Source organism: Lissotriton helveticus, chromosome 4_1 (genome assembly GCF_964261635.1).
Source record: "Lissotriton helveticus chromosome 4_1, aLisHel1.1, whole genome shotgun sequence".
Lineage (NCBI taxonomy): Eukaryota > Metazoa > Chordata > Amphibia > Caudata > Salamandridae > Lissotriton > Lissotriton helveticus.
Genome location: NC_136063.1, coordinates 397,054,051 through 397,069,918, shown reverse-complemented (window position 1 = coordinate 397,069,918; position 15,868 = coordinate 397,054,051). Strand labels below are relative to the sequence as shown.

Sequence of the window (15,868 nt, the reverse complement as noted above, 5' to 3'; positions counted from 1 at the left end):
TAGTTATACTCCAAACACTGCAAAATTCCACATCCCCTTAATCCATTGGAAAATAATGACCATCAAGAAGGATTTGCACATTGTTTTGGTACAAAATCTAGAAGTATGAAGTTCATAGTTATACTCGACACCCTGCAAAATTCCACATCGCCTTAATCGGAAGATAGTGACCATCAAGAAGGGTGCGCGCATTGTTTTGGTGTAAAAATGAGATAAAAATGAGACGTATGAAGATCAGAGTTGCACTTACAAATTGTATTGCGTAACAATGATTAACTGACGTTTCTGATCAAATCAGCCATTTTGTGTAATTTATTGTTAGGCTGCTGATATAAGTGTGGATTTCTGTAAATTACACTAACTGTTCTCACTGTCTCGATGAAGAGTGGCAAAAGAAATGATCGAAACACACACGGGAGTTATTTTTTGTCCAGCACCCGGGCAAGAATTTAAGATAGAGTTGAAGAGAGATAGCAATTGTTTCAACTTCTGAATAACTAATGGAGTATTAAAGCAGGAACTGAGTTGTCACAAGGTGGGTTAACAATGACAAGAACAAGTTAAATCGACTTGGTCAGAGGCCAAGAAAAAACATTAAAGACAGAAGCTTGGGGGTGTGAAAAATAAGTTAGATGTATAGAGATTTTAATTATAAATTCGGGCTGACATACAAAATAAGTGGCACAAACAATGAAAACTTTGTTTTTGCAAAACGTCTTTGTATTGATGATCTGCTGATGTAAAAGGGCAAGAAGATTTCATGGTTCAAAACAACACCCTCCCCAATCAAAACGGGTTCACTTTGCTCCAAACTCGAAATGCTGTTACCAGGGGCTGACGGCTAGCAATTACCTGCCTCTCGCATGGCAGTGAACAGTCATTCTCCGTGCCCCTTTCATCACGACAGAATTACTGGCAAACACGTTTCTAACCAGTTAAGTTTCACTTCTTTCTCTGAGGTTGAGGTATTTTCCTAGCATCCATCTGGAGTGATAAGTTAGAAATCTATTGTGGTCAGTTTGACCAAAACTTTCAGGAGCTATTTCAAAGATAGGACGTTGTAAGGTGCCAGGGCCTGATTCGTGGACGATGACCATGCTGAACCTGTAATGTAATGTAATGTAATGCGTCTTTTATACCGCGCTACTATCGCTCCAAGGAGCATCTAGGCACCCATGAGTGACCCAAAGATGTATGAGACGGTCAGACTGCTTAAGTTAACTAGTCCAACTATCACACTAGTCTAGTGCACTAGAATGTCTGTGGTCTAGCATCTGTTTAGACTCTGCCTCCCGTTTGTTTCTCCCTCATCTAATCTTTCTTTTTTATTTGTATTCAGTCTCCTTTTGTCTTACATCTATGTCTGGAACTGGGAGCCATAGAGGCGGTGCTGCCAGCGGCGATCAGTCATTGCTAATGTTAGGCTTTCTTTACAGTGGACAAAAGTATAACCGATCAGTGCACGTATTGTATCATCACCCTGTTAGTCACCTGCTGTGCCTACTCTTGCCATCTGGTGGTTAAATTAGACAGGTTGGCTTATTTCTCGCAAAGCTTTTAATTCTGGGCATTACCCGTGGGTGTGTCTGTGATGAGATTCCCATATGATGTTGATTGGTACTCCACAATGCAACATGCATCATTTCTGTCGTTTGAATTTTTTTCGCACTCATGAAACTGCTACATTATTCCTATTGGTTAATAATAGATTTAATTCTCTGTAACCATATTTTAATACACAAAGGGAGAGAAAGAGGAAATCGCCATGGCATTACCTCCTTGTTTAAATGTATTCACACAACAAATGGCTAGGCCAAAGTAGCTTTATTTACTAGGTGGAAAGGTAGTTTTACAGATGGGAAATTGATTCCTGATAGGTCGCCTCACCCACAACTTATCTTGGCATGCTTCACCATAGTAAGTAAGTACATCTTTATTTGCAGATTAATACAAATCATTGCAAATAGTACAATGCCAAAAAAGATTTACATTTTCTCGTGCAGAGTGTAAAAGGAGCGATTAGTGCGGAAATATGCAATATGCATTGAGAGTGAAAAACGTGATTAGTAAGAGTAATTGATCCCAAAAAAAGAGTTGCGAAATGTTGTGTGGATGTTCTGTACTCCAGAAGCAAGAGGGGAAATCTCTAAAATGCAAAAAGAAGGGGTAAAAGACAAAGGAGAAAATTATGATACCAGAGGTCACCTAATGGCAGTCTTTTGACCTGTAAAAACGTTGTTGCCCTGCAGTAGAGCTGGATGTTATGCCATTTAGTAGCGCCATCACTGCTGAGCCGCAGGATCTTAACTGGAGAGCCCTCAGGGCAGGATGTAAAAGTTTCCGTCTGAGGTGAATGACGGCGGGTCAGTTACCCAAGAAATGTAATACACTCTCCTCGAAGAGACTGCATAGTCAACAGTAAGCACTAGCCAGGGTTGCTTCCATGCTGGAGCCTGACATTTTGATGGGAAGCTACCCATACAGTTCAGGAGAAGAGAGTGTTGGATGGTCTGTGAAATATGATTTGTGAGGTAAGGTTGTGGGCTCCAGTTGGTGTAGGTATGTAGATCTGACAATCCTTGCTCCTTAAGGGCCATCTCTGCTTTGTCATGTGACCAGAAATGTAGTTTGGACGCCTTATTGGTGATTTATTTGAAGGCGGTGAAACCGATGTTTAAATCCCAGGCTTTGGACCGGTTTAAGATGGTTAAAGCTTGTTGAAACACTGTTGTGTGGACTGGTTCTTCATTTCTGACTATCACAGGGCAGCCAGTGAATCCGGTGGAGCTGGTCTCATCTTTCGGCACAGTTTGATGATTGCAGCCATTCTTACCGGTTATTGATGAAATAACCCAAACTCCACCTGTGCTTGTGAGATAGATTGCAGGAGTTGGAAAATGCATTTGAACAAGAGGGGTTGGAGTTGATTGAGGGTGTTAGTATCACTCCTCTTTAATAGTTCTGAGCCATAGGTGAGAAAAGGGAGGAACTAAGCCCCAATTACCTATAATGAGTAGAACTGAGCTGAGCTCCCCATCATTTGTTTGCAGCAAATTGAAGGCAAAGCCTAATTTGTGTGCCAGGGCCCCCCTTTGTAGTAGGTGCTCCTTGAAGGTGAGCATAGAGTCCATTACCACTCCTAAATATTTGTAGGATTTGGCCAGATCTTTTTCCGGCTGCTTTCCACTTAAACATGGCATGGTGGGGCTGGACATTGCTGAAAAACAGATTACCTTTGTTTTGGTGTAATTTAGTTCCAGACCCAGCGCTTCGATGTATTTGACAAGGTTTGTGATTAGGCGCTGGTGGCCAATCCGTGTCTAACTGCATAACAATATCATCAGCATATTGTAGATACTGCACTAGTTTGCTAATTTGGGAGGGTCGTCTGTTACTTCCGATAATCGCAAATGGGAGCCGGCCATAAAGATGTTGAATAGGCAAGAGGGAAGAACGCACCCTTGCTTTAAGCCCGGTGTATGTGGTGATCTTGCTGGCTGTTCTGTCGCCTTTGCTCATTTTAACTCAAACCGAGGCATCTGAGTACTGCTGCACCATAAGTCACCTATCCAAACCAGAGAAGGTAAATACCACTCTGGTGGATGCAACCTCTGATGGGAGTTTTTAGATACGTTTTTCTGAAATAAAGCAGGGTCCAGATAAAAATATCTCAAGATAATACCCAAAGGAACCTTAAATATAGTTAAAAGTTCAGCGGATAGAGATAGAACTGCAATGTTTCTGCAATGTTATGAACTAACCAACCTTTTTCGGCTGGATACAAAGCCATTCCGGGTCATCGGCCTTCTTTACAACTCTTACGCTCTCTGCATACTTACTCAAATGTGCGTTGAACATAAATGAGGTATAACTCGCTCATGCCTATAATGTTTCTCCTGTTTGGGAACACCTCCCGTAAAGGTTAACTCCTTAACCGCGGCACAAATTCCGCCGCGGTGCAGGAGTTCTATTAAGTGGGCGGGGCCGCGTCGGTCAACGGATGTGCGCAGCACTACCAAGGTAGTCCTCGCGACGGCCGTTGGCCGACGCGCGAACGCAAGGGGTTAAATAAACATAATAAAATTTAATTATTTCAATTAATTTTGGTAAAATCCAATGTATTACCAGTGGAGAAGAATTCAGTGCATGTAGTGTAATCACCCCATGGTTGTCAACACTGCAGATGAAAACACACAAAATGTGTCTAGTTGTTGTACCTCACCCTGTCTAGCACCACTAACCATCTACACATGTGACCATGTTGGTGTATTTATCACTCACACCTTTACTGCACTTACCCTAACTTAAGGTAGGTTCTGGCCTGTCTCATCAGTATGGGGTGGCACTTACCCTACAGTCTCACTCATAGTAAGGGTGAAGAATCAACTGTTCGAGGCATGTGTGCTTTAGATACTCATGCTTTGCATACTCCTGCCATCTAGTGTTGGGTCTGGATGTTTGCAAGTTGATTTTCTTCGAAGAAGTCTTTTCCAGTCATGAGGCAAAGTGACTCCTCCTTTCGGTGATAATGGGCATCAACTCCATTGTTAGATTGTGTTTTTTTCTGCCATGTGGTTTGGACGTGTATTGCAGCGCTCTGATTGGAAACCATCAATCGGGATCTCTTCGGTTCACAATTCACTTACCCCCGTTACTATTGTTTCCGATCGTGTTTTCTACCTTCTGCCTGTCGTAGAACTTCTGACAACTTTCATTATCCAATTGAAAACTCTAACCACGGCCTTCAGGCCTAGCTAGTCTCCTGTTTCCACTTGAAGATCCTGCATCGAGTCTTCTGCCGATGGAACGGACACCATTCCAATTCTGTTCTCTGTGCCTTTCTAAATACCAGTGCACCGACCTTCATAAGGTCTGTAACCTTTGTCTCTCTCCTGGGCATGAAGAGGAAGACTGCGACGAGTGTAGGTCGTTCGGTTCCAAAAAGACTCTTAGAGATCGTTGTGCTCGGCACGGAGACATGCAGCATCAAACTATCAAGGAGACTCCTGATATCTTTGGTGAAGATGTCGAGCAAGAAGAGATAGAGGCTTCGGCAGCAGAAGAGAAAGAGGCCTTTTCCATCCAGGACTCCCATTCACAATTGGAGATCGAACTGGAGTCCATCTGGACCGGGTGCAGTGAGTAACAAAGCCCCTTTGCCTACCAAACTCACTCTGACCAAGACAAAGGCTATTGGGCCACCACTGCCATCAGGCATGGTCGGCACTAGACTGATTCCAACGCTCCCTCCTCCTAGCTCAGCACCAAAACAGCAATTCAAGCCTTCCTATTCGGGCTCAAACAGAGATGACACCCCCTTGATTCCGAAGCGTTCGGCGAGGAAAGATAAAAAGGACAAATCCATCTCGTGCAAAAACTTTCGCCACCAAAACAGAAAGATGCTCCACTAAAGACACGGGAGCCAATTCTGGAAAAAATGCCGCACAAGCTGGATCTGAAAGAGAAGACCATACATATTAACCCGCAAACTGGACACATTACCACTAATCCAGTGATACCACCTCCCAAAAGGAAAATAGACACTGAATATAGAATACGACTCAAGAAGAAAAAGGACATATCTACTAGCCCTGTTAAAATTCCTCAAACCACTCCACCCTCTTCACCAGTGCCTCTCATACCAGCTTCAAACCCTTAACCTATTACACCTCCAGGATCTCCTGATATAAATCCAGATATAGCAGATGATGAGGACAGTGATAATCAGCCACTACCTGACCCGTGGGATGGCTATGACACAGATCCACGCGGAGACATAGCTACCGATGTATATCCAGCCAAACCTTCACATCTTGATGATAATAATGCATATCAAGAGCAAATTGCTAGAGCAGCCACTTATCATGGGGTCACTATACATAAAGAAGACCTAGAATAGCATTTCCTTTTTGAAACTTAAAGAAACACACACACAACATCTCAATTCTTACCTATGTTAAAGGGTATGATGAGGCATGCAGTCGATATTTTTAAGGACCCGGTTAGGGCACATATACTAACACGTAGAGTGGATAAAAAATATAAACTCCCTTCATCTGACCCTGTCATTACATTGCCTTTACATTCCTAGGTAGTTTGAAACGCACGTAAAAGGGCAAATTCACAAACCCCAGGAGAGGCACCTCCTCCTGATAAGGAATCAATATTTATAGATGCTTCTGGAAAAAGAGTAGCTGCTCAATCGGCCAATCATTGGTGCATAGCAAACACTTGAGGGCTGTTGGCTAAGTATGATAGGGCGCACTGGGATGAGATGGAAGAATTATTACAAAATCTCCCAGAAGAACACAGGGACAAGAAATAGTGCAGGAAGGCAAGCTTATTTCCAGTTCATCAATTAGATGTGCTTTGGATGCTGCAGATACTGCAGTTAGAGGACTCCATGCCAGCATTCCACATGCATGGCCCAATTTCTAGTTTCAAACCAGAAGTTCAACAAACTATTCTTAATGCTCCATTTGACAAAGAACACCCTTTTGGGCCTCGGATAAACCAATCACTAGAGAAAATGAGAAAGGGCACAGAAATGGCAAAATCAATGGGCGCACTTCAGTCTCGTCCGAGGAGAGGTTCCTTTGGTCGTTCCATCTATAAAGCTGGTTCCAAAAATAATACCACAGATGCCACCACATCTTCGTATAAAACACAGGCACAGTCTTCCTCCTCTAGAGGATTCTATAGAGGTGGATATAGAGGTAACATCTTTAAAGGAAGAGGTAGATGAACAACCTCGCATATCCCCCTCCATCCACTTAAAAACAGTGACTTGTTACCACTTCCCCCAAACATTCATCACCTGTCTGGAGAAGATTACATCGGTTTCTTCCCATTTGGCAATCAATAACAACAGACAAATGGGTGTTGGACATTACCCAACATGGTTATTGCCTGGAGATCACAAGCAACCCTCTCAACATTCTACCTCGTATTCACAGACTGTCTTTAGAACACAAACATCTGCGCAAACAAGAAGTACAAGCTCTACTAACAAAAGAAAGTATAGAACTCATCCCATTTCAACAACAATGAACAAGAGTATATTCACTGTACTTCCTAATTCCCAAAAAGCACGGTTCGATAAGACCAATATTGGATCTCAGGCCTTTAAACCTATGCATATTATCAGAATACTTCCATATGGGCACTCTACAACAAGTACTTCCACTTTTGCAGCTAGACGACTGTATGTCAACACTAGACTTAAAGGACTCCTACTTTCATATACCCATTCACCGAGCACATTGCAAATAACTCAGATTTGTGATAGGAATTTTTTTTTATCAGTTCAAAGTACTTCCTTTTGGAGTAACAACTGCACCCAGAGTGTTCACCAAATGCCTGGCAATTGTAGCAGCACATCTAAGATGACAACAAATACATGTATTCCCATACTTAGATGATTGTCTCATAAAAGCCAACACACATCACAAGTGTGTCCATCACACTCAAATCACCATAAATCTTCTAAATCAGTTGGCATTCACAGTCAATAAACAAAAATCCCATCTTTAACCCAATCTAACACGACCATATCTGGCAGCCATTCTAAACACTCTAATGGCTTTAGCATATTCCAATGCAGCATGCATTCAGGATTTTCAAACAGTTTTACTACAGTTTCAAAACAACCAGTATCTCTCAGCCAGAACATTCATGCAGGTACTAAGGATGATGGCCTCATAAAAGACTATACATGCGTCCCCTACAAGAATGCTTAGCACGTTAGTGGAATGAATCACAGGGTCAGCTAACAGATCTAGTGTTGGTAGAGAGCTGCACTCATCGCTCTCTGCAGTGGTGGAACACACAAAATTTATGAAAAGGGCAACCCTTTACTGACCCTATTTCACAAGTCGTGCTCACAACAGACTCATCCCTCACAGGATGAGGGGCACACTTTCAAGATTTAACAGTACAGGGACTTTGGAACTCCAAACAGAACTATGACATCAACTACCTAGTGCTGCAAGCAGTTCAACTAGTGTTAAAAGCATTTTGGCCTCACCTAGTAAAGATAGTTGTCTTAATCAGACGGACAGTATGACAACCAAGTACTATGTACAAAAATAGGGAGGGGATACACTTCTACAGCTGTCACACCTCTCTCAGACCATTTGGTGTTAAGAAATTCATCACAAAATCCAACTACTGGCAGAACAGCATCCAGGCACAGACAACATCTTGGCCGATCTCCTCAGCAGTATGAAACAACAAATATACAAATGGGAACTTCACCCAAAAGTTCTCTTTCCGTACTTTTCAAAAATGGTGATTACCACAAATAGACCTCTTTGCCACAGAACTAAAAATGCCCAAACTTTGCCTCCAGGTTCCCACACCCTCTATCCAAGGGCAATCCCCTATGGATTAACTGGTCAGGGATATTTGCTTATGCTTTTCCGCCTCTCCCTCTCCTTCCATTTCTGTTTTGGAAACTCAGGCAGACATCTCACACTGATTCTTTTTAAAAAAAAAAAATGTAAACGTTTTTATTAAGAATTTCTGGTGCGTTACAAAGAATAAAAAGGACAAATACAATTCATTATTCATAAAACTATAAGCCAATCTAGGTTCGACATTTAAAAAGAGATATACAATTGCAGGTTCAGGACAGTTAGAATATTAGTCACAGAATAAAAACGATGTTAATAATAGAAACTCTACGAGTTGATCAGATTTAAACAGGGAAAGCTGTACCAATAATTACAGTCTTTGCTCCCTCCATTCTGTAAGTGGAGCCCAAATGCAGCTTCCCAACTCCCGCATTTTTTTACCCTTCTGTTCATAGAGGCCGGACTCTATATTATGTATGCCCAGTAATCTGGTAAGCCACATTTGAAATGAAGGAGCGAAGGTATCTTTCCAGCCTGAAAAGATTAAAATCCGGAGTACCGCTACTGATATAAAAACCAAGGCTTCCTCATCTTTCCCCAGCCGTAGCTTCTCATCTATACCCAGTAGCATCAGAGTTTGGGATAGATCAATCTTATGACCTAGCAGCCCCTCCAAAATTGTTTCTATCTCATCCCTAATTGGAACTAACGCGCTACAATAGGAGAACAAGTGTAATAGATCTGCATGTCCCTCCTTGCATCTGGGACAACAATCATCCTCCCTAACCCCCCAAGAAAATAGCTTTGCTGGCGTATAATATAAGTTAAATAGTGTTTTATAGTGCTGGGCTCTCAAATTTGAAGACCGGAAGATTTTTTTATTTAGATTTAGGGCAAGACCCAAATCTACATCTGGATTGGACAATTTGATTGCCAAAGCGGATTCAGTCTTCTCCATATCATCTTGGATTCCCATCAAGAGAAGATTATAGACTATTTTTATTTTCTTACATCCTTTGGCTAATGAGTCCAACAAAGGAAAGTCGGCCAGATGTACCAGCTTAGGCCTCAGTGCTTTCAGAGTACATTCGATTTGGGCATACAAAAGCCAATGGGAAAAGAAATCTTGCTATTTCCTCACCTTCCATGATATCACTTTTAGTCTTGATACCCAGCCCTTTCCAGACCTGAAGGTTACCTTCAGCGCACAAATGAGAGAAAAGGCTAGAGTTGCAAAAAGGTAAAAATACATTAACCTTAGGAACATTGAAAAACTTCAAGGCAGACTTCCATATACTCCATGCCCCTTCCAGAATCTTGAGCCGAGCCCTCTTATAGTACCTGCGATCAACTTCGCATAATAATAAGCCTAATGCCTTCCTCCCCAGCAAAAGCTCAAAGATAGAAGGAGGGCTCTGAATTTCTGTATCTATAGAATCCATCTCAGGCTGGAACAGAATTACCATTTGTGTAAGAAGACATGTCCAATGATATAATCTTAGGTTTGGTAAGGCCAACCCCCCCCCCCCTTTCCATAGAAAGTGACATATAATTAGTGAAACGCCTAATCTTGCCATACTGCCAGATAAATCTTATAAATACAGTTTCCAATTTTTTCATTAGTCCCTCTTCAATGAATAAGGGTATGGCCCGAAACAAGTATAGCACTTTAGGAAACATTGTCATCTTCACCACGTTTACCCTCCCAATCGATGAAAGGTGAAGCACATCTATTCTTTTCAACTCTGTTTCTATTGATTTAATAAGTGGGAGGTAGTTTTCATCCAATATTTTTTCGATTGAGGCATTTATTCTAACCCCTAGATACACTGCAGCATCAACATATCTAGGGTCGGATTTAACAATATTTTTTGTACAGATTATCTGAGTTTTGGCTTCGTTCAGTAAATAGCCTGAGCGGCTGCCAAAAGCCTTGGCCAATTGAGCGAGAGCTGGCATCGCCTGCTGAGGATCAGTAGTGATGACAGCCAGATCATCATCATAGCATGCCCGCTCTTCGGTGCTAGATGACAAACCACAACGTGGACCACGTTTGACATTTTACAAAAGAGCTCTGTGATCCCGAACACAGACGCTGACACTTGGAAAAGCTGCACGAGACATTACTTGCTTGGTTGGTCTCTTGTTTGTGAAAGCTACACCAGGCAAGCAGTAGCAAATGTAACGAGGAGCAGCTTGGAGGCGCTTTGTGGCGTTTCAGATTGTGTGCTCTTGGTGCACAATGCATGAAACGACTCTACAAAGCGGACATATGGCTCCGTCTGGAAGGGCTGAAGCGGCATTAGAATAGTAAACAAGCTGACGAGGGGGAGAAGGGAGGGAGTAGTGAGAGCAAATAGCAAGGTGGTGGAGGAGCATGATTCACACGCTGCCATGAAGCTGACGAGGAGGTAGGAGAGAAGGGAGGGGGTAGTGAGAGCAGAGAGCAAGGGGGTGGAGGAGCATGATTCACGCGCTGTAAGACTTAATGAGCTATTATGGAAAGCCAGATGGCGGCTCTGCGCATTCACGCATTCGTAACGGCAAGCTTGAGGCCAGCAAAAGCTTGAGGTAGCACTTTTAAAAACGACTTACTAAATGTCTTGCAGAGTAGCGCATGTGCTCGCTCAGGCGAGACCTAAAAACTTGGCCTGTAAGTGCCCCCTCCCAAGCCACACTCTACCCTCACACTGAGAACGGTAAAACAGTGTGTCACTGACTGCAGCTCTGTGAGAGCTGCTTGTCAGTGCGGCTTCATTTTCCCTTTCAGCGCCTGTCTGCCACGACTCGCGCTTGCACGGGACAAGGCGGTTGTTGTAGGTTCCACATTGCCAATGTTCTCCTGCTTTCGTAGGTTCTGAGGATACCTGCAAGAGGCTAAAGAAAGCAGGTGACACTCTTAACCGCTATTTGACTTCGATGATTGGGGCTTTGGAGATTGGGCATAGGGAAGGGCGCGCTTCCCCTGTGTGACGTCACATTAGTGGTTATGTGCAGTGAACCAGATTTCGATTTGGTTATTCACATTAAAGGTTTCCAATGGAGACTGTATACAATAATTTCCTTTTTCGCCCACAGAAAGTAGGACAAAGCAAGTAAAAATGGATTGAGTTGTACAAAGTAAAGTAACAGACTATCTCTCAGTTTCATAAAGAATGTATGCGGAAATGAGCTTCGAGCTGTCATGCATGGCAGCTGGCGAGAGACAATAAAACATGGTAGTGTCTATAGACAGCTGCACTCACATCATCTCACTTTTCCTAGAACAAGGAGGACATCTTTAATAGTCTTGACAAGGCTACATAGAGGGCAAAGGCGGTGTGCGTGGGGCGGTGGGTGCTTTCTAACCAGCATTATCTCAAACAGGAGGTCATACAGTCTGGAGGGTGTGGAGGGGTTTCTGAACTGTAATTAGATCCACCCTGTTGTAGATGGAGCCGTAGCTTCCTTTCAGCTCCTATCTTTTTTCTTTTTATTTATTAATTATTCGTATTTATTTGATGAACTAACCTTTGGTAATGTGAGATGTAAAATCTAGTACGCTTAATCGAAATGTCTCTATCTGGTCCAAGCAGTATTGTAATATTGCTGCCAGCACTGCACCTTTTCTCTGCTTTGTTATACATTCTTATTTAAGTGTCCGTTTTGTGTCTCCCCAGGGAAAAGAATCGTCGCAAACACAGCAAGCCCGGCTCGGAGCCCTTTGTGGCAGAAAAGAAGAAGCATGTTGTGGCTGTGGTGAAGTAGGGCATTGCCATTTTCATGTGCTGTCTGCAGCAAGGCTGTACGTCGTGAGCATCACTCTGGCAATGTCATCGCTGCCTTTTATGTGTAAACTACCGGAGCCGAATGACCAGGTTGCCATTCATGCTCAATTTGCATTGCATCACCTTTTGTAATTTACTATCTGTTAAAATATTTTTATGGAAATAAAGTTTATTGTGAAAGCGTCCTGTTGTTTTCTTTTACATTTTGATTTCCAGCCTATTTGACTTTAATAAAAACCCTTTTATTTGTAACAGTATTTTGTACAATATTTATTTAATATACTACCATGCCGTAAACAGAATGTCTTTTTTAAAAATGGTGTTATATTTTGGGCGGTGTCCTGGTATCGTTATTGGGCTGATTGAGAAGGTCTGAGTTTTAAATGTATGCATGTAAAACAGTTGCAGGATCCCGACTCTTTGGCAACCCTCATCATTGCGAACAGGTGCAGCACCCAGGCTTGAATTGCCCAGCTCCTGGTGCGTGTGCATTCAAAACATTTCGAAGAGGTAGGATTCTTGTGCCTGTCTAGAGCGTAGTTATGAAGGCTGTAACTGGATTGGTCCAAATAACAATTGCTTCTTTTCAATACACATAAACCAAAGAATCAACGCAAAGTTGGGGCGTGGCTACGGGAGCGACCAGGATGGCCGCATCCGCCTAGAGCTCCGCCGGTCGGGCAATTCCAGCAGCCCTTTCTCGGCGTTGAGCGGGCGGGACCACCTCATACCTGCTCCCTTAGAGACCTCCGGAGCTGTGACACCGAGGGAGATCATTCCGTGGTTCCTGTGCCTCTCCGCTGGACGGAGACCTAGCCTGCAGAATCCCAGCCTTACTGTGACATCGCTGACATCGCGACGGTGCCGACGGAGGAGGGGTGAGCCTTTTTGCCATTGGCCTTGCCTGCCTGCGCTCCCCCCCTCACTGGGGTGTAACGCGACGCCCGGTCCCCCGGTGGGTCCCTCCTGCCGGGCTCTCGCTGCCGTTGGGACGAAGCCTACTCTTGGGCCTACTCTGTCCCTCGGCGCCGGGGCCCACAGTAGGTTTGGGGGCCGGCCCGGGGCACACTTGGGTAGGCGCGGCGCCCCGGCAGATTGGGGGCGGGGGGTTGTCTGAGGCCTGGTGAGGTACTGGCGACTGGCACACACACTCCCCCGAACACCAGAGGGGGCACTGGGGGACTGCGGTGAAGTACTAACGCCGCTTTCTCCCCCAGTTCTCGGTCAGGCCTGTTCATTCGGCCCCCCTGGTGGGGAGCTGTTGGATGTCCAACCAGACTATCCTGTTGGCTCCTATTCCAGGGCACAGCGGCGCTGGCGAGCACCAGCCTTTGGCCGGCATTAACCCCCTGCAGCCTCATCAATACCTGCCTCCTCAGTGACGCAGTGGACGTATTTGGCTCTCAACAGCCTCGGCAGAACATATCTTCCTGGCAGCACCCCCCTGGGCGTGAATCGCAGCTCCGCTGGTGACCCCGCCGATCTCACACCTGCGCCCCTGGGTCTGCCCTCCTGCTGGCCCTCCAGCTTCACGTGGTGTCGGCTTCAGTCCAACTGTCCAGCTCATCGGCGCCTTTGCACATCTTACCTGGGCTCCATCTGTCCTCCAACATGGTTAAAAAAGACCCTCGACAGAGCAAGCTCCAATTTGAAAAACCTCCGGATGTATCCGCAGATCCGGCGGCGGATCCTGCCGCTGCGGTGGCCCCTCCTGCGGAGGAGACAGGCTCGCACTCCCTGGCAGCAGCCATGATGGCCGAAATGAGATCAGGCTTCAAAGCCCTAGATGCCCGCTTTGATGATCTTAATAAAAAGCTGGCAGATATGGGTGTAAAAATTCAGGGCCACGACCGCAGGCTTGATGTGGTGGAGTCCAGAGTCTCTGATCTTGAGGATGGGGCTTCTTCATCGCTGAAACGGCTGGAAAGGGTCGAGAAAATACTCAAGGATGTAGCGATGAAGAACGAGGATTTGGAGGCGAGGGGTCGACGCAACAACATCCGCCTTCTTGGCGTACCGGAGACGACGCCCACTGGTCGACTGGACACATTCGTGGAGAAGCTCTTGTGCGAACTATTTGGTAGAGAGACCTTCACCCCAGGATTTGTAGTTGAGCGGGCACATCGGTCGCTGGGCCCTCGCCCTCGGCCGGGCCAGCCCCCCAGACCGATTATTGCTCGTTTGATGAACTTTCGTGATCGGGACTCGGCCCTCCGGGCAGCTCGTGAGCAGGGGAACATCCAATGGCAAGGTAACAACTTATCCCTCTTCCCAGTCTTTACGCTTATAGTACAAGAAGCTAGAAGGAAATACCAGAGCGTTAAAGCCATGTTGAGAAATCTGGGACTCCGGTATGGAATGCTCTATCCTGCCCGGCTCCGAGTGGACTTGAACGGCAGACCTAGAATATTTGACTCTCCACAGGCTGCACAGGAATTCTTTCACAATTTTAAACGTAAAAAAAGCGACCAGGCTGCTGACTCTCGTCCTCCCTCCCCATCGCAGCGGTCTTCACAATCCAGCGTAGACCTTTTTGCCCATTCCGGGAATGCTGAATGATCGCTTACTATTTCTCCCTTGGTTCACCTAATGTTTGGTGGTTGTTGCTCGTTCTAATGCATAGTTACCATTCTATTGTTTAAATGCTCTTAATGCTGGTTGCCTGACTGGTGTGGCGTCGCCATGCCCCATGGTGGATACCTCCATGGTTTATTTTTGTGGGAACGATTTCTGGGTATTCTTCTTTCTAGTCAGGGAGAAGGTGGGTGGCGGGTGGGGGGTGCTTAGTTTTTTCCTTTTTTCCTTTTGTGGTGCTTCTGATTAAGTATTGTGGTTTACAGAACATGAGGATGTTATTGAGTCTTGTGGGTCACCGAAGCTTTATTCATTATTGTGCATTATTACCAAGATGGTTGTATTGGGAAATGTACCCTGTCCATCCGGACTATCCTTGTTGACTTGGAATGTTCGGGGCCTGAACGATAACCGGAAGCGGAGACAAGTACTGAGTTATGTTGCACGCCATAGGGTGGACATCCTCTTTTTGCAAGAAACACATTTAACTACCACATCGGCCTGCGGCCTCGCATCTGGATGGGGCCCGCATAGGTACTTCTCTGGATATAGCTCGTATTCACGTGGAGTGGCTATCCTAATACATAGGCGCATCCAATTTACCCATTTCACCACCCATTGCGACCCAGACGTTCGTTTTTTAATCGTCACAGGTCAACTACTAGGTCATAGGTTGTCATTGGTCTGTGTTTATGGCCCAAACACAGACATCCCCTCCTTTTTTCAATCCCTAGCCTCCCGACTCCTAGCTACAGACACAGGCCTCCTGATTATTGGAGGGGACATTAATCTGCTCCTGGATCATGATAGGGACACCACCGCCTCTACCCCTGACTCCAAACCCCATTCTCGCCAAGCCCTTCAGGATATCTGCGCACATTACTCCCTAGTAGATATTGAGGCGCAATCACATCCTACTTCCCCCGCCTTTACTCAATACTCCGGATTCCATAACACTTGGACCAGACTGGACTACTGGCTGGTATCCCCTACGGTAGCGGGTTGGTTGGGTACAATCCACACTCTCCCTCGCACTCTCTCCGATCACTGCCCGGTTGTCCTTCAGCTGTCGGTACCAAGAGAGGGGGGTTACGAGAGATGTTGGCGCTTCCCCGGTAGGGCATTGCTAGACCCCGTCTTTACAGAAGAGGTACGCCAAGCTATAGAAGACTA

At 45.1% G+C, this 15,868-nt stretch overlaps 1 protein-coding gene across 2 annotated transcripts in view; it reads left to right on the top strand.

The window, feature by feature from the left end:
* DCAF13 (DDB1 and CUL4 associated factor 13) overlaps positions 1-12,305 on the top strand; it is a 383,567-nt gene extending 371,262 nt beyond the window's left edge. For both annotated transcript variants that reach the window (XM_078686899.1, XM_078686900.1), the window contains exon 11: positions 12,014-12,305. In XM_078686899.1, the coding sequence (XP_078543025.1) occupies positions 12,014-12,101 (88 nt within the window). In that variant the 3' untranslated portion in view covers positions 12,102-12,305. The remainder of the gene's footprint in view (positions 1-12,013) is intronic.
* Positions 12,306-15,868: the final 3,563 nt, after the last annotated feature.